The sequence below is a fragment of the Hemiscyllium ocellatum genome, chromosome 11 (assembly GCF_020745735.1).
Source record: "Hemiscyllium ocellatum isolate sHemOce1 chromosome 11, sHemOce1.pat.X.cur, whole genome shotgun sequence".
In the NCBI taxonomy this organism is placed as follows: Eukaryota; Metazoa; Chordata; class Chondrichthyes; order Orectolobiformes; family Hemiscylliidae; genus Hemiscyllium; species Hemiscyllium ocellatum.
The window spans coordinates 67094724-67118767 of record NC_083411.1 but is presented as its reverse complement, the minus strand read 5'-3'; the positions used below and the strand labels follow the sequence as shown (position 1 = coordinate 67118767).

General features: G+C 40.7%; 1 protein-coding gene across 1 annotated transcript in view; it reads right to left on the bottom strand.

Moving 5' to 3' along the window:
- LOC132820448 (sodium- and chloride-dependent neutral and basic amino acid transporter B(0+)-like) overlaps positions 1-24044 on the bottom strand; it is a 31035-nt gene that overhangs the window by 5772 nt on the left and 1219 nt on the right. The window contains exons 3-11 of the mRNA XM_060832594.1: positions 20163-20294; positions 17836-18003; positions 15689-15827; positions 13800-13932; positions 12354-12494; positions 10565-10793; positions 8278-8403; positions 4346-4464; positions 444-543 (exon numbers count right to left, since the gene is read on the bottom strand). Coding sequence (XP_060688577.1) covers positions 444-543; positions 4346-4464; positions 8278-8403; positions 10565-10793; positions 12354-12494; positions 13800-13932; positions 15689-15827; positions 17836-18003; positions 20163-20294 — 1287 coding nt within the window. The remainder of the gene's footprint in view (positions 1-443; positions 544-4345; positions 4465-8277; positions 8404-10564; positions 10794-12353; positions 12495-13799; positions 13933-15688; positions 15828-17835; positions 18004-20162; positions 20295-24044) is intronic.

Here is a 24044-nt window from a genome sequence, read left to right as displayed (position 1 = left end):
CATGGGGTTCCTTCCAGTCTGGCAGTTCGACACACCTTTATTCTGCCATTTTCACATTTCCAATTCTTAATCTGAACCATCAACACCTTTTCTCCCCCAGCACTCCAACACCCCCACCTTCCCACTATTGCATCAATTCTGCCCCCGCCACCCTTCACGTCATTTCTGGTGAAAGGTCATCTCAACTCGAAACGTTAGCTTGTTCTCTCTCCATGAAAGCTGCCTGACCTGCTGTGATCTCCAGCACCTTTTGTTCACATTATATGATTCACCTTGTCTCTTCTTAAGAGCTGTGATGTGGAGGTGTCAGTATTGGACTGGGGTGGACAAAGTTAAAAATCACACAAGACCAGGATGAAGAGGCAAGAACCCACAGGAGTATTATTATCAAAATACAACCATTTTATTTCATTTCATTTTGGTGCTGTCCCTGCTGTACTTACCATAGATCCAACTTATTCCGGCAAGTTCTGCAATCGCAGCAACAAGAATTCCCCATCCAGCGCAGAAGTGGTCAATTAAATTGATCCAGTAAATCCCAGCCTGAAAATACACCAAATATTAGAAAATAGTCAGCATGAAGAAACTGTAATACTCCGCTATTCAAAATAAAAGCTTTCTTTGGTTGTGACAAAACTACATTTTTCTCAACCACAAACCAGCTAGTCCAAAATGGTTTCTGAGATGTCAGATAGTTTTTTGTTTGCTTGGGGGTGGGGAACTACCTGGTGGGCAGACCTACAATATCATATGACCAGCTGCTGTGTTGCTCTTCTGTCATGGTTTCACCTCCAGGCCATTATCATTCAGGTCGGATTGGAAGGCGCAGAGATTAGAGACAAAAAAATGCAGATGCTGGAATCCAAAGTAGACAGGCAGGAGGCTGGAAGAACGCAACAAGCTAGGCAGCATCACTCCTGCCTGTCCAGAGATTAGTCTCTTATGCCTACAAAAACATCTAATAAGGTCATTATGCAGAACGTTCTGTATTATGAGGTCTCCTGTTGAGACTGAAATAAGGTCAAGAAAGGGAGGCAGCTCTGAGGCAGCAGAGTGGGTTGAGGTGGGGTTCTATCCCATAATCAGTCCTTTCCATCTCTCCTATCATCATAGAGTCACTGCTCTCTCCTATCTACATTAGGAGTATTCACATCTGAAGGGGGGGGGGGGGGGAGCTGCCAGATTTTCACTGCTGGTAGATCTCTCACTGACTCTGCAAACCTATCCAATATCCTTAATTGGATGGAGCGATTCATCTGAGTATTACAAATAGAGTTATTTATTTATTCATAGGCTGCGAGCATTGCTATTGTTCAACATTAATTGTACCAGAGAAGCTGGTGGTGATCTGTTACCTTGTGATCTGTTACCTTATCTGTTACCTTGAATCACCACATTCATTGGAAGATAAGGATCCCTGCAGTACTGTTAGGAAGACTTTGGCCCCAGTGACAGTAAGAAAATGACACCAAACCAGGATGGAGGTGTGTGACTGGAGGGAAATGGCAGTGGCAATGTTGTTGTGCACCTGCCGGCTTTGTGGGAGGGAAAGTTCAAAGTGATGCATGTGGTGCCAGACCAAAAGCCTCCTTTGTCCTGGGATGTAAGTCACTTAACTATTGTTGGAGTTGCACTAATTCAGCATAATCAATGGGTTAGCACAGCAGGTGAAAGGGGAATGGGTGGTCACAGAGTCAGAGAATTGTACAGCACCGAAATACACCTTTCAGTCCAACTCATCGATGCTGACCAGATATCCTAAATTAATCTACTCCCATTTGCCAGCATTTGGCCCATATCCCTCAATCCTTTTTGTTCATAAAACCATTGATATGCCTTTTAAATGTTGTAATTGTAGCAGCCTCCACCATTTCCTCTGGCAGCTCATTCCATGCACGCACCACCCTCCGTGTGACAGGGCCTAATTTAAATTAGAGGCATGTAGCACAGAGGACATTAGGTTGCATGGATTGGCATGGTTCGATGTGTGTGGAGTAAAGACCAGAGATATGTTTCACATTGATGAGGTAACATGCTGTTTTGAATCTAGCCTCAGGACATCTTTGGGAGGGGGAAGGTACCCTTTAGTGCTATGAAAAGGCACACTCTAATTAATTGCATTACTGAATTGGTATTAGCAAACTGATGCTGACTCACTCACGAAACTCTCCCTACATTAGAGCACGACAGTCCCACTGGATTGCTGAATTCAAATATTTGTTAATATAAAGGAATTAAGCAATTATTTTAAAAGAACGACATAACAATAGACTAGCAACCTTAGTTTGCTGTCATGATGTGCCCTGATTAATGCTGGATATGAGTAAACTGCCATGGAGAAGAAAAGGAAAGAATTCGTGGATAAGGCTACATGGAGTATCGTGCGCAGTTTTGGGCCCCATATCTCAGGAAGGGTATACTGACCGTGGAGCGCATTCAGAGGAGTTTCACAAGAATGGTCACAGGAATGAAAAGCTCAACATATGAGGAATGTTTGAGGACTCTGGGTCTATAATCAATGAAGTTTAGAAGGATGAGGAGGAATCTAATTGAAACATACAGAATACTGAAGGGGCTGGACAGAGTAAATGTTGGGAAGATATTTCCATTAGTAGGAGAGAGGAGGACCTGAGGGCACAGCCTTAGAGTAAAGGGAAGACCCTTAAGAATGGAGATAAGGAGAAACTTCTTCAGCCAGAGAGTGGTGAATCTATAGAATTCATTGCTACACAAGGCTGTGGAGGCCAGGTCATTGAGTATATTTAAGACAGAGATAGATAGACTCTTGGGTTACAGAAAGAAAGTGGGAGAATGGAGTTGAGAAACTTATCAGTCATGATTGAATGGCAGAGCAGACTCAATGGGCTGAATGGCCTAATTTCTGCTTCTAAGTCTTATGAGATCAGTTGTCAGAAGGGCTAAAGGCAGTTCACCACCACCTTCTTCAGGTCAATTAGAGATTGTCAATAAAGACTGGCCTGTTCCAACATAACAATGTCCAAGGCCAGGGAACAATTGAAAAAAACATTGAGTCCATTGAGAGTATCTTGGCATGAGGGATGATGGGAGATTGCACAGGATGTATGAGTGGCAATATGGGGTTGGCCTCAGGGCCATGGTTCTGTAAAGGGGTTATGAGGGGCCTGGGGAATGCCTGGATTCACCTCGGGTGACACAGGAGTTAAGAAAGACTACAGGGGTTGGTGGTGGGGCATGTGTAGTCATGAGTGGGGCATTGACAGTGAGACGATGGGAGCAAGAATGATGTTTTCCATTTTAATCCGTGTTTCTAAACTTGTATGGTGCCAGAGTCCTCATAGAAAGCTTCCCACCAGGTCCAGCTTGGGAAATGGGCAATATTCTAGCTTCACCAATCCAAAGTGCCAGCCTGGACCAAAATCGTGCCAGCGGTGGCCATTTTTAAAGGTCAACTTCACAGACTTGTGCTTTCTCCCACCATTGTGCTTCCAAGTTGGAAGGAAATCACTGCCTAATAGTTTACCTTGTATAGATCCTATGCTTATGAGGAAAAATACTTCCCATGCAGCAAAATTCCATAATGAACAGTGAAATGAGCCTTTAGTGCCATGGGAAAATTAATTAGAAATTGTAAAGGAAATCTCAATTGGCACCTGATCAAGTAGAGGTGGACCTTGCATAACACTTGCAAAGGATAGCATCTATACTAATGGAGCAGTCCCTTTCTTACTACTTTGAAATTTCAGCCTTGAATATGTGTTTCAATTTGCATTTTCAGTTTGAACTTCCACTTAACAGCGTAGTGTGTTTCAAAGGAGGTGAACAAACTTTAAAACAGAGATTTATCAAGGTGGACAACTCTTGAACAGAAAGAATTCATATCCAAAGACATCCTAGGGATCTAAAATGAATACAATGGTATACATGTTGAAACAGGTAACAGTGATAAAGTAAATGAAAATAAGGATATGACAGACATCACTTTGCCTCAGTATTTACGACAGGTGAAAACAATAGAATTTCAAATGTTCCTAGGAAACTTGCACTTAATCAGGTAGAGAGATTAAGTAAACAAAATGCCAGTAATCAAGCAAATGACCATGCTGAAGACTAACGCATCCCCAGTACTCAGAAAATTGCTCTCCTAAAGGCTTTAAAGCAAAGAAGGTGACTTTCAATATCTTAACCAGGGGGGAAAATCAGTCAGTTCCATACCATCCCTTCACAATTTTAAATGACTGGGAAAGAAAGACAGGACCAACATAGACGATCCTTCCTAATCCCTGAATCCTGTGAAACTGCAGATTTCATTGACAATCAGCACCGCAATGTATACACGATGCACAGTATTAAAAGACAGACATACCTGTGTTACACATACAAGGCCCAAGAAAAAAAATATCAAGCACACGCCAGATGTCACAAAAATGCGTTTTGTTCGTAGAACGTTAGGGAACTGGTCCAGCAAGGTTGTTATAATTGTTTCTGAAGTAACAAAATATTAAATGCAAGTCAATGCTTAATAATTTCCACAGCTCAATAAAATCCACCATTACAGCAGAAAGCCTGGCGATGATGTAGTCTTCTCACTAAATGCCCACTTTTTGAAGCATTCAGGGGTTTGGGTCAGGCCTTTACAAGATTATAAACAGAATGTCATTACAAGGCTTGCTTGTACTCAAGTTGTCTTTACCCCAGGACTACAGGAATCATTTAAACTGACCTTTGGACAAGTTGATAACTTTATCACTCTGCAAGTAAGCTCCTCAGTGCCAAAATTTCATGAATATCTTCAGTGTGGGGCACTGCAGCACAGCTCTCATAATACAGCTTAAAATATTCAAAACCAATAAGAGTCATATTAGTTTAATTAGCCAGAATTAGTTAAGAGTTTAATGGCCAGTGAAATATTTATTTCACAGTGATCATAACATGATTGATCTCAGTGTTTCGTTTAAAAGGGAGAAATGTGAAACCATTTCCCCGATCCCAGATTTAGTCAAATCTGACTTAATGGGTGCAACTGAGATTCCAGAGTGAAGGGTACAAATCTGTCATGAGTAAATGGACAGAAATGGGTCACACGGTGGCTGAGTGGTTAGCACTACTGCTTCACCACACCAGGGGCCTGGGTTCAATTCCAGTCTTGGGCAAATGTCTGTGTGGACTTTGCACATTCTCCCCGCATCTGTGCGGGTTTCCTTCGGGTATTCTGGTTTCCTCCAACAATCAAAAGATGTGCAGCTTAGGTGAGTTAGCCATGCTAAATTGCCCATAGTGTTCAGAGATGTGTTAGTTAGGTGCAATATCAGGGGTAAATGTGGAGTAATAGGGTACAGAATGTGTCTGGGAGGGTTACCCTTCAGAAGGTCAGTGTGGCCTTGTTGGGCCAAATGGCCTGTTTCTACACTATAAGGATTCTATTCTATGAGAAGATCAATGGGAGGTGTTCAAATGAAAAACAAAAAAACTTTGTACATTTCAAGGGCAAGTTCATTACTCTCTAAAAACAACAGAAAGCAATGATGAAAAAGGTAAGGGAACACATAAAGCTAAAAGAAAACATGTACAAAAATATCAAAATAACACCGATCCCAGAGAATGGGAAACAAACAGAGGGTTACTAATGTTCAAAACAGACAGTAAGAGTGATGACAAAAAGGGACTTTGACAACGTTTTAATGGCATATGAAACTCATCATGTTTTCTCCAATGAGTATATGTAGGAAATACATGTCACCAGGAGGAATGTATCTCTTGGAACAGATAACAGTAATAAAGTAAATGAAAATCAGGACATGACAGACATATTTGAATATCACTTTGCTTCAGTATTTACGGTAGGTGAAAATAATAGAATTTCAAATGTTCCTAGGAAACTTGCACTTAATCAGGTAGGAAGAATCTTTAAAATTAATGTAAACCAATAATGAAGAAAATGACCATGCTGAAGACTAACATATCTCCAGCATGCAGATGATTGCTCTCCTAAGGCTTTAAGTGAAGTAGAGTGTATGACAATGTTGCAGACACCCTAATCCCAATCTTCAAAGTCCTCTCATTTCAGGAACAGATCCTTTTGATTGGAAATGTATACGTATCTCTCCAGCTGATTAAGAGAAATAAGTGAGGGAAGCCAGGGAGTTATCATCTAAAACATGTGTTTGGAAATTGCTATCATTAAGGGTGGGATGACTGGGAACAACTTGAGGATTTCAAACAATCAGAAAAAAAAATCAGCATGGGTTTTGTTAAGAGTCAATTTTGCCTGGTCATAAAGATGTACAGCACAGAAACAGATCCCTCAGTTCAACTCATCCATGCCAACCAGATATTTTTAGATGAGATTAGATTACTTTCAGTGTGGAAACAGGCCCTTCGGCCCAACAAGTCCACACTGACCCTCTGAAGAGCAACCCACCCATACCCATTCCCCTACATTTACCCCTTCACATAACTCTACAGGCAATTTAGCATGGCCAATTCACCTGACCTGCACATTTTTGAACTGTGGGAGGAAACCGGAGCACCAGGAGGAAACCCACACAGACAGTTGGCTGAGACGGGAATTGAATCCAGGCCTCTGCCATTGTAAGGCAGCAGTGATAACCACTGTGCCACTGTGCCGTCCTAACTTAATCTAGTCCCACCTGCCAGCATTTGGCCCATGTTCCTCCAAACTCTTCCTATTCATATACCCATTCAGATGTGTTTTAAATGTTGCAATTGTACCAGCCTCTACCACTTCTTCTGGCAGCCCATTCTACATATGCACAACACACAAGTGAAAAAGTTGCCCCTTAGGTCTCTTTTAAACCTATGCCCTCCAGTTCTCGATTCCCCCCACCACAGGGAAAAGACTTTGTCTATTTATCCTATCCATGCTCCTCATGACTTTATAAACCTCTATGAGGTTACCCCTCAGCCTCCGAAGCTCCAGGGAAAACAACCCCAGCCTATTCAGCCTCTCCCGATAGCTCAAATTCTCCAACTCTGGCAACATCCTTATAAATCTTTTCTGAACCCTTTAAAGTTTCACAACATGCTTCCGATAGGTACATCTGATTGATTTCTTTGAAGGGGTAATAAAAGTTGTGGGTAAGGAAATGTCTGCAGAGGTTGTTATTTATATGACCTTTTTGACAGAATTTGATTAAGTTTCCTTGTAAGAGATGGTTAGCTAGAGTTGAAACTCATTGAAATTGAGGCCAACGATTGACTCTGCTAAGGAAGTTGGATGACTGGCAGGGAGAGAGAGTAGGTATTATCAGTCAATTCTCTAAATGACCAGGTGGGATTTTTGATCTCCTCCATGAATTTGTAGAGAGGTTTCAACTGTCCACCAAATTTATAGATAACTTAGATATCAGCATGGAAAGCCATTTATACAAGGTAGCCAATGATAAAAAGATAGAGTAAAAAATGAGGTCTGCAGATGCTGGAGATCAGAGCTGAAAATGTGTTGCTGGTTAAAGCACAGCAGGTCAGGCAGCATCCAAGGAACAGGAAATTCAACGTTTCGGGCCGGAGCCCTTCATCAGGCTCCGGCCCGAAACGTTGAATTTCCTGTTCCTTGGATGCTGCCTGACCTGCTGTGCTTTAACCAGCAACACATTTTCAGCTCTGATCTCCAGCATCTGCAGACCTCACTTTTTACTCAAAGATTTTAACCTACTGCGAATCCTCTTGCAAGGATGCCTTCCTTGAAGAAGCTCTCTTCCTCCCTCTACAAGGATTTCAGTGAGTCTCTCTCTCACTGCACCCCCCAGGTCATCTCCTCTGCACAGAAGCTTTTCAGCCATGTTCTCAAACAGACTCGTTACCACAGCCACATCTCCTTCCTCAGCACCTGCCTATGGAACCGACTGATCCCACACGGACTCCGAACTACATTCCAACCAACAAAATTTGGACCCAACCAGGACAATACCTGATGAAGGGCTCCGGCCTGAAATGTCGAATTTCCTGTTCCTTGGATACTGCCTGACCTGCTGTGCTTTAACCAGCAACACATTTTCAGCAATGATAAAAAGATAGGTGACATTTTAATTCATGTAGATGGAAGCACATCATTAAGGAGGGATTAGGTTGTACAAATGAGCAAACTGTGGTAAATGGCTTCCAAGTTAACAAGTGCCATACATTTTGATCTAAAAGGGGTAGAACAGTGTACGTTTTAAGTAATAAATAGCGAGACATAATGTAGGCCCACAAAGATTCAGTGCCCTAAATACTTAAATCAATGATATGTGAGGGATAATTACAGAAGGAAATACTTGGAAATAATGTGATTCTTACCTATACTTGCAAACTGACTATCCAGTCCCAGAGTGACCAACATGAAGAAAAATAAAATGGACCATAAAGGTGCCACTGGCAACTGTGCAAGAGCCTCTGGGTAAGCAATGAAAGCCAAACCGAAACCTAGGCAGTGAATCAAAAGAGAAATTGTGCAATTAATGGTACATAAGCTAACGATACTGTAAATTTGCACCATTTATTTAAGACATGTTAATTAATTTACAATCTATTTTACCAAAAAATATGTTCAGTATTTATATTGCAGCCTGAGATTTTGTATTTATTATATCAGGGACAGTGAGGGTAGAGATGTTAACAGGGCAGTTTTCATTTTACACCTTGTGATAGCTCCTTACAAGACACATGGTAAATCCTAAAGGAATCTCCCTGTGGAGCTCAACAAGTGTGAGTTCTCTTGGTAATTGGCAAAGGGTCGGCCCAGCTGGAACTCATCATCTGAGCCCTTTATAGTGGTAGTGTCCCTGCCACTTTACCAGGATTCAAGTCCCACCTGCTCCAGAGGTCTGTAGTAACATCTCTGAACAGGTTCATTAGAAAAACAGGTTAAATAAAAAAAAGAGATAAAGCAGACCCAGAGATTGGTATGTAGAATAGCATGCCCTGGGCCGGGACTAGCTTGTGGACTGTAGTGGCTCTATTTTGGTGTTCAATAATAAAAGATACTCCTTTCCAGTTGGGCTTCCTGAGTTATTGTGCACCTCAAGTTTTTATCACAGTTGTCTGCAGAGTATAGAACCCTACTCTACCAAGCGTTGTGGCAGTGTGACCATTTCTCATTGCTCATAGAAGCTATCTTGGAGTTGATCAGAGTGATGTTACCAAGTAAGTGCTAATTGGTGCATTAGTTCCTTGCACATCACGAGCAGCTTGGATCTGCCCAAACTCTTCTCATGGAAGTTTCTTCTTAACAGCACTGTAGGTGAACTAACAGCTGTAGGACTGCAAAGATTCAAGGAGGCATCTCACTAGCACCTTTCTCAGGCAATTAGGGATGAGCAACAAATACTGACCTAGCCAGTGACGCCCACATCTTGTGAAAAAGATGTTCAAACCCTTCATACTCAGTAGCTAGGGAAACATTAATTACATTAGCATTGTACTAGTTATGAGAAGCAAAAATATCACCTTGCCCAATAAACCTCCACACCTTCAAAAAGAATCTAATATTGAAAGGGACCTCATTTTATTTCTTTTGGACAATAAACTGGAAAATGGAAGCTGGACATAGCTATGTAGCTAAAATCACCAGGAGTATTACATTGCTCCTGCAACTTGAAGATCAAGTGAGATTGTATGGTGGACACACTAGCTATGCATTCTATATTAGTTTTCAGAGCAATGAGGTGGGCACTTTTGAGACAGAGTGACACCAGGAACCTTTGAGCTAAGGAAACATTGCTTGAGAACAGCCTTTAGATTGGTCCAGCTGTGATTTTCTGTAGATCAGAGGCCATAAACAAGAAGCATTTCCTGTCACATCTCTCTCTGAGTGAAAAGATAAAAACCGAGAGACCTTCTGAAAGAATTCTAATGCAAGGTAAGGCAAGGTCAGCGACTGAATTGAAGAGTAATCATCATTCTGCATACGACATCGTGTCATCAGTGCTAGAATCAAAATAATCTTGGAATTAACTATCCGCTTTTGTGGTCTTGAACACCAGAATTCATTACTCCCTATCTATATTCTCCCATGCATAGCATTTGTGTCAAATGAAACTATTCTCTTCTTTGTCAGTCCTATTTGTGAATGAAAGCATGAGTATGTGTTTGGGTTTCAAATGGGTAAAACTTAAGCCACATATTAGTAAGTTAGTAATCTTATTTTGCCAACTGTTAAAGAAAATGTTTGTTTACAATAAATAAAACTATTTTCCCATCAATGACAAAACCATGTAAATTACTTTTATCGTGAATAGCGCTTTGTATGGCAAAGGGTGATTTATTTGGGTGGGTACACATTGGTGATGACGTGTGAAATACAAGACTTGATTGTCAGCACACTCTGCCATGATTATATTAAGTCATGATTATGTTGTTCAAGATGTTTTAAGTTGTGAGTCTCCTTGATATTCTTGCAAATCCTTATTATTCTTCTCACAAGTAGCTTAACAGTAAGCATTGCTGTTGCTTGTTTAGATTACAACACTATATCTTAAACTATTACCAGGTAAAACTACAGGAGGCAGATTGTGGAATAGCTGAGATTGTGAGATAATTTTATCTAGCACTTTTTCTTAACAAAGACGATAAGGTGAATGGGTACCTGACTGGGCAACCTCTGAAACAAGCTTGTCTTGTTTATGAGCCATATGTCCAAGAATGGAGAAGATGGCAAACCCAGCAAACACACTGGTAGCACAATTAATAATACAGACAATGATGGCATCTGTATAACAGTTGTTGTGGAATTTGTTGTAGGATGACAGTGCTGTTAAACCTCCCCAAGCGACTGACAGTGAATAGAAAATCTGTGTGGCAGCATCTTTCCAAACCTGGAAAATAGAAAGCAGAGTTAATCAGCTGTGGGACTTTTTACATGACATTCTGAACTGTGACAGGTAACACTGTATTAACCAGGAAGTAGTATCAGAGCTCAATGATGAGCTGACTGAATGAAAATCGCTTCAGCCAATGGAGTCTTTGTTAAATAGTACGATATACATTCATTCATTTTCCTTTTCCAATTCCCAAAAGGGGATCAAAAGCTTTGCACAGTTCTGTTTACAAGAAACTTACAGCTAAATTAAGTTACAAAAGCAGAAACCTCAGCATCTGTGGAGAGAAATCAGAATTTCTCAGCGATCCTTCTTCAGAACTGTGTTTAATTAAGTTTCAGTTTCAGTTTAATGTAAGCTCCTGTCACCATCGTTAAAAGCAGCACAAATCAAAGATTCACCAGAACTCCATCAGAATTGTAGTGAAACTAACAATCAAATCTCAATGTCAATTAATAGGTTGTTGAATTATCTTAATTGTTAATCAGTGACTTTCCAGCTAACATATTTAGATATTTAACAAACAATTTTTTACCAGATTGTTTACAAGCTAAAGAGAAATGGTGGCCATTATAATTGTAATCTACTCTAATCAATTCAGATATGCCATTCTATGCAATCATTGTTTCATTTAATCACAGCCCATTCTGCTATTGTAATCCCATTCCACCTGCGAATGGCTATATCTTAGACAGCACACATTATATCATTGACTTTCATTGCTAGCTTTCACTTACAAATACTTTCTAATTCTAAAGCAATCAGAATACAGTGACTGAAATCAATTTTCCCTAAAGTTCAAGAGCAGCACAAATTTTACTTCAAACATGTACCACATATCCTCATGTAAAAGTTGAGTCTTTTTCAACAATGTTTTAAGATTAAACTTATGGGATCAACTATTACATAGAAACAACTTTTGAGGGGCTGAAATTCATGCTACGGTCCAAAATACCATATCATTAGCAGAAGCCCAATTGCTCTCGAAACGAATAAAGAAAAAAAACCACAATGAATGATGGTAATTATCGGATAAAGACAATTGAAACAAAAATGATTTAGTTGTTGTTCCGTCCACTTTTTTTTCTTGTTATTCTCACGTTTTTTTTAAAAAAAGCACTTACCTTGGAGCGGCGATGACATCATTGGTGCAGCTGAGGGCTAGAATAGAGTAGACTGGAGGCCCGGAATGGAACAGAATGACCATACAGAACGTGAATACCAATTATACTAATAATAGAGCTCGTTTAATAATGAACTTAAGAAATCCGCACACTATTGTTGGTGTGAATTTTACATCAAATCATATAATAGCATGAAAAAATATTCATTTCCTCATTGCAATATTTATGTACAGGATAATACCTTGACTCATAAATGTTGATTTGTTATCTATGAAGAACTAGGGTTGATATATGGAAAATTCCAGATTTTTAGGCCAAAGATAGTGGGTCAACTTTTGCATGAGATCAACTAATAATTAACCAGGAAATTAAAGGATACCAGGTTGACAGAATAACGTAATTAAAATTATTTGATTTACCCTGGCGTATTTACCTCAGCTTCTCTCAATTTAGTGATGTTTGATTGGGATCCAATGTAGTATTCAATTCCTTTATAGGCTCCATCCAGAGTAGCACCTCGGATTAGAAGTATGATGAGAACCACATAAGGGAATGTTGCAGTGAAGTAAACCACCTGACCAGAGAGAGTAAGTTTAGATTACTTACAGTGTGGAAACAGGCCCTTCGGCCCAACAAATCCACACCAACCCACCGAAGCGCAACCCACCCAGACCCATTCCCCAAAATTTACTCCTTCACCTAACGCTATGGGCGCATGGCCAATTCACCTAACCTGCACATTTTTGGACTGTGCGAGGAAACCCGGAGCAAACCCATGCAGACACGGGGAGAACGTGCAAACTCCACACAGTCAGTCACCTGAGGTGGGAATTGAACCTGGGTCTCTTGTGCTGTGAGGCAGCAGTGCTAACCACTGTGCCACCCACAATGTTATTGTTAGAGTTTCCTGTTAGTATATCAATTGCATCCAATTTAATGACAAACTAATAAAGCTAAATAAAACAGTAATGACTACTGTGAAGATACTTTTAACACAGTTTGAGTATTAGTCTGGATCGTGCTGCAAGAATGATATGTTCATAACACTATTATTTATGTGCAAATCAACCAGCAAGTTCTGGGATAAAGAGCTGTGAGCTAGAAATCTCTCCAATTTGATCAACTACCTGTCATATTCTGCTGTTGGCTTTACACAAATGCCCTCCAGCCTCCTATTAATTTTAACAGCTTAGTGATTTACACATATACTACATACTTGAAACATGACAGAAATGTAGTCATTCAATGGAACAAATTGTAAAGACCTTTTTAATGAAGTCACACTTGGTTAATCTCAAGTCAATCAACCTCTGATCTTGAAATTGAACAATCTACACCATGGAACTTCAGGTATAAAGTTGTTCTTTGAAATTTCCTGGTTTTCCCCTTCCCTTAGTCTCTCTCTATAACATCCTTTGATTCACTCACCATTTCATTTGTCAATTTAATGTTTAACTAGGATGCTGATTGCCCTTGCCAATCTGTAACCAGCGCTAATTTCTCATGTTTTTCAACAGAAAATCATGTTTGAAGTTGTCCCATGTGGAAAAATGCCTAATCTGTGGCTGTTACATCACACAGGAGAAAATTGCCCACATCCTATGCAGGCCCAAAGTGCTCATGAACTGCAGATCTCACAATCTCTGCAGAGAGAGTTAGACAGAGAGATAAACCTGGCGAAAGTGAGGACTGCAGGTGCTGGAGATTAGAGTCGAGAATGTGGTGCTGGGAAAGCACAGCAGGTCAGGCAGCATCCGAGGAGATGGAAAATTGACATTTTGGGCAGAAACCTGTCCATTTTACAAATTTATTCATGTATCATTGCAGAAAAAATTATTTTGTCACTAATTTTAATTCTATTCACAACCAGTCATTTTACCTTTCCTGAAGATTTGATTCCTTTAGATAGTGCTATCCCAACTATAATCCAGGCTAGCAGCAGACAGAGGGCTAAATACCAGACTACCGGCCCAGTCTCATCTATTGAGCTGCTACGGTGCAAAGCCACACTACTAAATAAAATGAAAAAAAAAGTCTTGTCAGGGCATATTATTCATTGCATTTGATTTTTTTAGCCAATAACACTTCAACATAGAAACTCTACAGTGTGGAAGCAGGCCATTCAGCCAATCAAATCCACACCAACCCTCTAAACAGCATCCCAATCAGACCCGACTCCTTAACCTATCCCTGTAATCCAGCATTTCCCATGGCTAATCAACCTAATGTGCACATCCCTGAACACTATGGACAATTTAGCATGGCCAATCCACCTAACCATGGCCAATCCACCTAACCTGACTGTGGGAGGAAACCTGAGCACCCAGAGAAAAGCCATGCAGACACAGGGAGAATGTGCAGACTCCACATAGATAGATGTTTGAGGATGGGATTGAACCTGCATCCCTAATGCAGTGCTAACCACTGAGCCATAAAACCATTGTGCCACCCATAATAATTGATCTGAAATATAAAGAGAATGAATATTGTGTTTAGAAGTGAATTGGCAATGGATTAAAATTAAATTTCATCTTTATTTCCTTTGTGTTTATGCTACCCAGTCTTTATTTTCTGCTGCCATCAAGTAAAAGGAGCATAAAGAATATACAAATTTGTGAACTGAGATTAGCACAGTGCAAATATAAAATACTGGACACCATTGTGGAGAGAGGGACAGTGTAGCTGGGCAGAATTACCCACACTCTCTGGTGGTATCTGGAGATGGAGGAGCAGGCATTTGACTGGGCAGGAAGATTGGGGAGTGAGCATCCAGCTGCCTTTCTGCATCCATTTTAATTAAACGTGAGGAAAGATGGCTTCTGATTAGCTTTTCTATCCTGCTAACAATGGATACCCTTAAGTGGACAATTAATGACCACTAATAGCCTCATCCCACTGCTGCTGCGATTGATGGGCTGCAGGTGGACCATCACCAAAGGGGGGCACTCTACAGGTAAATCAGAGTGGGCTCTGGAGGTTTGGGCCCTTCCCTCTCTGAAAGTAACTCAGTCACTAACTGAAAGATGGTTATTCCGATGAAGGTCCAACTGTGAACCACCACCAAATTGGCTAATGATCCTCCACCATTGAGCACAGCCCTGGAGACTTTGTTGGAAGAACCACAACATGTCCTCGGTTCTATTATGGATGCCAGTTGCTGGCTGTTTATGTTCTCCCTACAGGATATCCTATGCCAACTCCATAATATTCTTCCATCTGGCTCTTTGGAGGCAATATACCATCTGGAAGTCAGGAGGGTAAGAGGTGACCTGAATGAAGTTTATAAAATAATGAGGGCTGTAGATGGAGTTAATGGTAGTAGTCTTTTCCCTAGGATGGGGGATTTCAAGACCGGGGCACACATTTTAAGGTGAGAGGAAAGAGATATAAAAAAGACACGAGGGGCAAATTGCTTAAAAAAGAGGGTGGTTTGCTTGTGGAATGCACTTTCTGAGAAAGTACAGGATGTGGGTACAATTACAATATTTAAAAGACATTTGGATAGGTACATGAACGGGAAAGCTTGGTTTAGTTTGGGAACATGGTCAGCATGGGCTTGTTGGACTGAAGGGTCTGTTTCCGTGTTGTACGACTCTATGACTGTAAGTGCTTGTCCATGCCTGACCTATTTAATTCTCAATGACAATTGCATTTTTATACATTCTTTTCATTGATTAAACAGGACATTCAGCAATCAAGTGTCTCAAGAGGAGTTACTGGTCCAGCTATGCAGGTTATAGGTGTAGTTCTCCACAGCAATGTACTTACTCCCAGTATTGCTCACTCGGACCTTGGTGAGGAATGGAGATTTCTGATCCATTTGGACAAGTTTCATTGTTTGTCTGCAGCCATGTTGTATTAACGATTTCAAAATATCCATCATTCAGAGTGAGATTGCAGAGTGGATCTAGAAAATATGGAATTTGGAAGACTAAAAGACTAATTTTCATTAAGGAAGTGACAACACTTGGAATCACAAAGTGTTCTACAGTAAAAGAAGTACTTTTGAAGCTTTTGCAATGTAGGAATCATAATAGTCAACTTGTGCACTGCTGGATTCCAATTCCTCATTTTGAATGATGAACCAGCATACTTCGATGATGAATCACACTTGGAGAAAGCAGCGACTGTGGCACTGGACACAGAATATACACTAGGTGGCAGACTATAATACCTGTCACTGAGAGTAACTCAGTAATTCCACTATAGATTGGCGATAGAGCTGGCCAAGTCTTAACGGACATACCTACTAGACTGGATCTGTAGCATGAACTGAGGCTGTCGACAAAAGGGAAAAATCTACTTGATTTTGTCCTCATCAATCTATTTGTTGCAGATGTATTCTTCCATGACAGTATGGTGAGGATTGACCATTGCACAGTACTGGTGAAGACAAAGTCTTGAGGATTGCAATGTACAATGAAACACAGGTCCTCATTTCTCTTGCTTTATGATCATATAAATGCTCCCATTTTGTATCACAAAGAGAGCAATGGTGTGTCCATAAGCTTGACTAAAGCAATGACCCAGTGGTATCATCGCTGGACAGTTGATCCAGATAATGTCCTGGGAACCTGGCCTTGAATTCTGCCATGGTAGTATTTCAATTCAGTGGAAGACAAAAAAAACATCTGGAAATAAGAGTCGAATGATGACCATGAAACACATTGTTGTGGGGGAACAAAAACACCCTCTGGTTCACAATTGCTCTTTAGGAAAGGAAACTGCTATCCTGATCTGGCCTGGGTCTACATGCTTCCAGACCCACAGCGATGTGGATGATTCTCAACTACCCTCTGGGCAATAGATGTTGCCAATGAATGTAGAAATTCCCCTTCAAAAAATAGCACGATGTACCCTGACAGGGGTCTGCTAATCCTGATTTGTGGGCAGGGAGATCTGTATTCTTGATACCACTTTGAGAGCTGTATGAAAGGACTCTTTAAGGAATGGAGTCCCACAGCCAGATTTAGAGGATGCACATTGTTTACAGACAAACAAATTAGAGAGCATACTTTCAATGGAGAAGATTAGTCTCATCAGCCTATTTGTAAAATAAAATTAGCAACTACTAGTTGTAATGAATCCTTATGTATTGGGTATTTTTAATTGGGATTTGGGAAGCTGAGTAAGTTTCCATCAGTCATGGCTCTGCTGTGGAAACTTAAAAGGCCAGAGGTGGAGAAATGAAGGGGGTCAATGTGGAATATATAACTGGAAGGAATTGCAGAGGAAGACACTGATTTATTTGAAGATAGTAAACAGGATCCAGCAGATATAGTGGCTTGGTATTTTCATTAACACAGGCCTTTAACATAGCTGCTGCTCTGCACTACTGGCTCCAGATTACTTTGTGCTAAACCTTAACTGAAGAGGATGTGTAGTTTTGAACGTTCAATTAAACATACGTGACTCAGGGCATTTTGTTAGACTGAAGATGTTATATGACCAGAAAATGATGTTAATGAAGTAGACCAAAAAAAAGTGGCCGCTTTTGGAGTGTGGTAAGTGAGTCTTGTACTATTTATTAAGCAGTGTTAGGGACAGAGAGTGGGTTGGACTGGGAGTAAGGAGTGAGTAATTTCATGTAAAGTACAGAATGACATAGGTTGCCTTGCAATCAGCAGTTTAAGTTTTTGCTTCTTTAACAATTTTAATCTGTATGGAATTTAAAATAAACAGTTGCCATCTATACTCTAGAGAGTGTGGTGCTGGAAAAGCACAGCAGATCAGGCAGCGTCCGAGGAACAGGAGAATCGATGTTTCAGGCATAAGCCCTGATCCTCCCGCTCCTCAGATGCTGCCTGACCTGTTGTGCTTTTCCAGCACCACATTCTCAACTCTGACCTCCAGTATCTGCAGTCCTCACTTTCTCCAGGTATCTATACTTTCCCCAGTAGAATTGAGCACTGTACCTTTGGGAGTCTTGCTGCATGTTTCATCTGCTCCCCACCAACTGAAACAGTCTGCCCACGGCAAGGTCGATTGGAAGGAAGCAAACAGGTAGTACAGACTGTATCCGATAATGCAGTTGTAGTAAATGGTCACAAATGTCGATACTAGGACCATGGTGATTCCCACACCTTTAAATGGACAGAGAAAGCAATGTAAATTAGAAACTTTTAATGACAGTATTTGTTTTTTTTCACACATTCAGCTGTCAAACAATTGATTAACAAACTACTGCCTGTGTGCATGTCTTTCTCTAAAATTAAAGAAGGATAAAAGGAGTGATAAATTGAGAACGAGGGAGAATACCAGGGTACACTGAGAGAGTGGGAAGACAGAGTATCATTGAAAGATTGGAAAGTTGTTTGGTGTATACACTGATTGTCGTTTGGTGAGAAGGGGATGGGTGGTGTCCAAAACTTGTGCTGTTTTTGGTATTTAAATATTTCACTAGAATGATCTCACTTGATTGCAAAGCAGCTCAATGCAAATGCTTATACTTTTGTCAATGGCTCTGTTCACAGGCCTCTCACTTCAAGATGAACGGGTTGTGGGCTTACTTGTGCACTGCCTGACACTGCAATGCAGTACTGAGAGAGTGCTGCAATATTACAGGTACTGCCGTTTGGTTGTGACATTAAATTGCTCTCTTTACTTCTCTCTCCTGTGGGTGTTAAAAAAGACATGGTGCTATTTCAAAGACAGCAGCTTTCTCCCTGAAAGGTGACAAATTTTAAATAATTATCTAGCAATCAACAGCAGTAAAATAATAAAAAAGTTATGCAGTTACCAAATTGCTATTGCACTTGCTGTCTGCAAATTGGTTGCCCTGTTTCTGACACACCATTGGAAAGGTGAAAGATCCTTTAAGCTGCTGTGGATTTTCAGACCTGAAACTTTCATGTACTCCTCCTGTGGACTCAGGAAGAAAAAGGGATTTTCGGGATTTTCCCTTCCCCCTCCACCCGAACTTCAGGAATATTGCATTTATAACTTTCTTCCAAGTATAGAAATAAATCATGTTGTGGAAACTTCTGAGGTATTTCCCTCTTGTCTAGTTTAGAGAAAATCCTGACCCTCATTCTCCTGTATTACCTCTTTCTTGGGCCTGAGAAAGACCTGCCTGGTTTAGATCTTTTACAGAACAACAGCGGAAACTCCTCATCGCCTTCATTGACCTGACCAAAACATTTGATTCAATAAATCACACGGAGCTCCGTGCTCCAGAAATGTGGAATGACCAAGAAAGTTCATCACAATCCTAAAACTTGCCAACTTGTTCCATACACACACCACAATCTGAATAAAAAAGTTTCCCCTTAGGTCCCTTTTCAAACTTTCCTCCCTCTTCTTAAACCTATGCCTTCAAGTTTTGGCCTCTCCTACACTGGGATAGGCAATTCATCCTATCCGTGGTCTTTATAATTTTATAAACCTCTATGAGGTCATCCCTCAGCCTCCAATGCTCCAGGGAAAATAACCTCAGCCTATTCAGCTTCTCCCTGTAGCTCAAACCCTCCAGACCAGGCAACATTCTTATTAATCTATTCTGCACCCTTTCAAGTTTAACAACCTCTTTCCTATAGCAGAAACATGGTGTTTGTCTATTTTCTGTCCCCTCCTCTGTTTAAGGACCTGGGGGAGTCTGAAGCCTAGTTGTGCTACTGAGTTGTACACTCTGACAGCTCTGCACCAGGACTGAATTATTTTCTCCACATTTTATGAATAATATCAATCTTCGAATTACCTTCAGTGACCTCAAGGTTTTAAAAAAGTGAAACGGAGATACTCTGAGTTAAGTTTCGACTGTCCCAGAGAAAGGAGGCAGGATACAAAGTCAATAACCAGGAACTGAACTTTATGCAGGGCCAATGGCATTGTCTGTAAAAGTGTGGGGTACAGTTTCCATCACATTGTTGCTGACCCCTATCATGGCCATTTCACCTCTGGCGGTTCACAAGTGGACCCCATGCTGTGCAGTCACCACCCCCCCCCCCAACTACTGTCAATTCACACTCGGGATAAGTGGAAAAAAAATCAGTTGAGATGAAAGGTAGAGAATTTTCTATGTGTTGGGTCTAATATCTTGCAAAAGAGGAAAGCAAATACTTATTTGCTGTGCATGTCACATCATTATCTGTGTCTGTATTTTTAAAAGTGTACAAAAAATCCAATTTTCAACAATAATTCAGTAAGGCCAGCTTATTTTCCTGTCTGATGAAGACAGTGTAGCCAAAGTATTACTGTGGAATAAATAGCATTATTTCAGCTTGGTTGTTAAATAAACTTTCACCTTGCAATATTGGCACAGCTTTCCACACTGCCACAGGCCCGAGGCTGGCAAACTGCCCAAAAGAACACTCCAAGAAAAACAAGGGGATTCCAGCAAGTGTCAGCATGACTATGTAGGGAATCAGAAATGCGCCTGAAAAAGATAGAAATGGTAGAAAATGTTACATGGGATAATTCATGTTGTTTGAGACTGAACATTTAACGAACAAGAACACAATTTTGATGAGGAAGCTCATCACAGTTTAACTGCAGAAGGTATTCAGTATTGAATACAAAAACAAACAATGAGAAATTAACGTTCAGGTTCTTATCCAGTCCCACGCACTCAAAAAGTCACAAATTGCACCTGTAAATATGTGTGTTTACACAGTCATGGGATTTAAATGGAATTGATTATGACATCTGAAATACAATATCTCTTGCTTTGATTTCTCACTAAGAAATGAAGAGTCTGCCATTATGTCAGTGCTGCTGAGTCAAAATCGTGGAACTGGCACCCTAGCAAGTGTAGGTCAACCTACAGCACACGGACTGCAGCAGTTCAAGACAGCATCTCCCCACCACCTTCTCAAGGGCAACTAGGGGCGGGCTATAAATGCTGGCCCAGCCAGCGACGCACTCATTCCATGAATGAATGAAAGTAATTACTTTACTTAAAGAGATGGTTAATTCATCAGCTATCACCACTACTTCAGTAGAGCAAGTTCAAATTTCCAGATAAAGTAAACATCCATAGTGATTAAAAATCTGACAATTTGGGAAACGAAAAATGGTCTTTAATAAATTAGGTACTTTTTATAATTGAATGACTAAAAACCCACAGGCATGAGCCTCCCTGAATTTATAATTGGCTTTTAATGATGCATCTACCTTGACGTGGCCTCTATTGCTATTGAATGAACTTCAGTTGGAATGTGTGGCGGAGAGCACAGAAAATCAACTTTCACCTTCTTTCCAAGTGAGACAGTGAAGCAGGTCATTAAACAATGCATGAAACCAATTTATGTTGTTCCTTTACATATTTCATTTAAAAGTACCACATGAATTTTGGGAATTAAATTAGAAACTAAGAAACTAGGACCAGGAGTAGGCCATTTGAGCCTGTTCTTTCTCTTCATTATGATCATGATCGATCATCCAGCACAGTACCCTGTTTCCACTTTCTCACCATAACCTTGATCCCTTAAACCCTCAGAGCTTTATCTAAATCCTTCTTGAAAATATCCAACGTTTTGGCCTCAACTACATTCTATGGCAAAGAATTCCACAGACTATCTCTGGGTGAAGAGCTTGACTTCATTTTCGTCCTAAATGGCCCATATGGACTGTGACTCCCTAGTCCTGTTCTCCCCAGTCTTAAAGTCATAGTCATAGAGTCACACAGTATGGAAACAGACCCTTTGGTCCAACTCATCCATGCTGACCAAGTTTCCCGTATTAAACTAATCCTACTTGCCTGCGAGTGGCCCAAATCCCTCTGACCCTTTCCTATTCATGTACCTGTCCAAGTATTACTGTACCTGCATTTACCACTTCCTCTGGTAGTTTATTCCATTTATAAATTTTCCTTTGTGTGAAAAACTTGCCCCTCAGAAGTCTTTTAAATCTTTTTCCTCCCATAGGGAACATTCTTCCTGCATTTGCTTTGAAATTAGATTTCCTTTGTGTAGAAGCAGGCCATTTGGCACAAATCCACACCAACCCTCCACACAGTAACCCATCTAGATTTATTCCCCTACATTTACCCTGACTAAAGCACCTAACCTACACATCCCTGAACACTATGGGCAACTTAGCATGGCCAATTCACCCTAACCTGCACATCTTTGGCTTATGGGAGGAAACCCACACAGACAGTGACCTAAGGCAGGAATTGAACCCAGATCCCTGATGCTGTGAGACAGCAATGCTAACCATTGAGCCCTGTGCCACTCTCATTAGCGTGGTTAGAATTTTATAGGGTTCTATGACAGCCCTCACTCCTCCGACTTATTCTTCTAAACTCCAGTAAAAATAGTCTGAACTAATCTAGTCCTTGTTCATACATCAGTCCTACCATCCCAGGGAGTAGTCTGCTAAACGTTCACTGGACTCCCTCCATAGCCAAAACGTCCTTCCTCAGATAAGACCAAAATTGCCTGCAGTATTCCAGCCATCGTCTCACCAAGGCCCTGTACAATTGCAGCAAGACATCCCTGCTTCTAAACTCAAATCCCTTCAAGATCTGAGATATAGGGAACAGATTATATTAAAATTGTTTTGACACGTATCACATTCAGCGGCAAAGTAGATTTCAGTACAATCTGCATTCTATACCTATCTATTTTCACATGATGGTCAGGAAATAGAAAGTTTTTTTACACCTGTGTACTTTCAAGTACCACAATCCAAAGACATTTCATTGGAATGATTTATATTGATAGGAGGTTTCCTTGCAACTTAAAGTATGGTTTTCAAACGAACTTAAAGGAGCATTCCCAATACTTGCGCATCTCTAGCAAAACTAAGGCAAGAAATGACTTGGAAGTGGAAACCTGAGCTGAAGGTACGTGAGTAAGCTAACCTGTTTTGTGTGAATAATTCTTTAGCGATTATATATTTAAAGACATCCTGTAATCTGATTCCTAAGGGTGGGGCTCTGTTCAGAAATTGGAGAAGTTGCTTTGTAACTGCTTCTTGTTATATATAATATGGAAATATGAATGTTTCACATAAACATGAGGAAAAAAAAGGCTGGAAGTTTTGCACACGATCTCCAGACATATTAAGCAGTCTGTGTGAAAGGGCAGTGCTCTGTCTCACCCCCTTCTGACAATTCCCTGGAGTTGGATATTTCTCATTTCTAAAGGATGTCAAATGCTGGAGATGTCTTCATAGAAGTACTATTTTCAGGGAAGATCAATTTAATTTTAGATTATTATGGGGCAGCATGGTGGCCTCAATGGTTAGCACTGCTGCCTCACAGGAACCCAGGCTCGATTCCAACCTTGGGCGGCTAACTGTGTGGAGGTTACACCCCGTGTCTGCGTGGGTTTCTTTTGGGTGCTCCAATTTCCTCCCACAGTTCAAAGATGTGCAGGTTAGGGTGAATTAGCTATTCTAAATTGTCCATAGTGTTCGGGGATGTGTAGGTAAAGTGCATTAGTCAGGGGTAATGCAGAGTGACAGGGGACTGGATGTGGATGGGTTACTTTCACAGGGTCAGTGTTAGCCTGTTGGGCCAAATGGCCTGTTTCCACATAGTAGGGAGTCTAACAAAAAGTAATTAGCACTCTAAACCTCTGTAAGGACAGGGCATAGGTATTGTTTTTTATTGAAAATATATAATTGTTTGACAGTCATCCCTCTATTCTGAAAGACTTCTCTCTGGCACTGCACAGAATAATCAATGAGTCTCAGTCTCACCTTTTCAATTGGCCATATCATAATTTCCAAATAAATTTATGATGTCAATATACATGAATATATGGAGCATGTTTAATGCTTAGTTCCAGTTCTGAAATTCAATCCATCAACGAAGTGAAGCAGGAGAAGACCTAGCTTGTCAAATTCATGTCAAACTGAATTAAAATGCTTTCTGTCTCTTTGATACAGTTTATTGATTAAAAATGTTGTGACATTTCTGCTCTTGGTTTCCTTTGATCACTTTCATTGCATTGCATTAACCCAACTCTCAAGGTTATTCTGGGAATACCATTGAAGTTTACATTATTTGCATGCATGATTCATAGAATCTCTACAGAGTGGAAAGGGGCCATTCATTCAATCTGACCCTTGGAAGACCCCCCACCCCCACCACGTAAACTAGCAATAACCATGGCTAACCCACTTGGCCTTGGATGCTACAAGGCAATTTAGCATGGCTCATTCGCCTGCACATTTT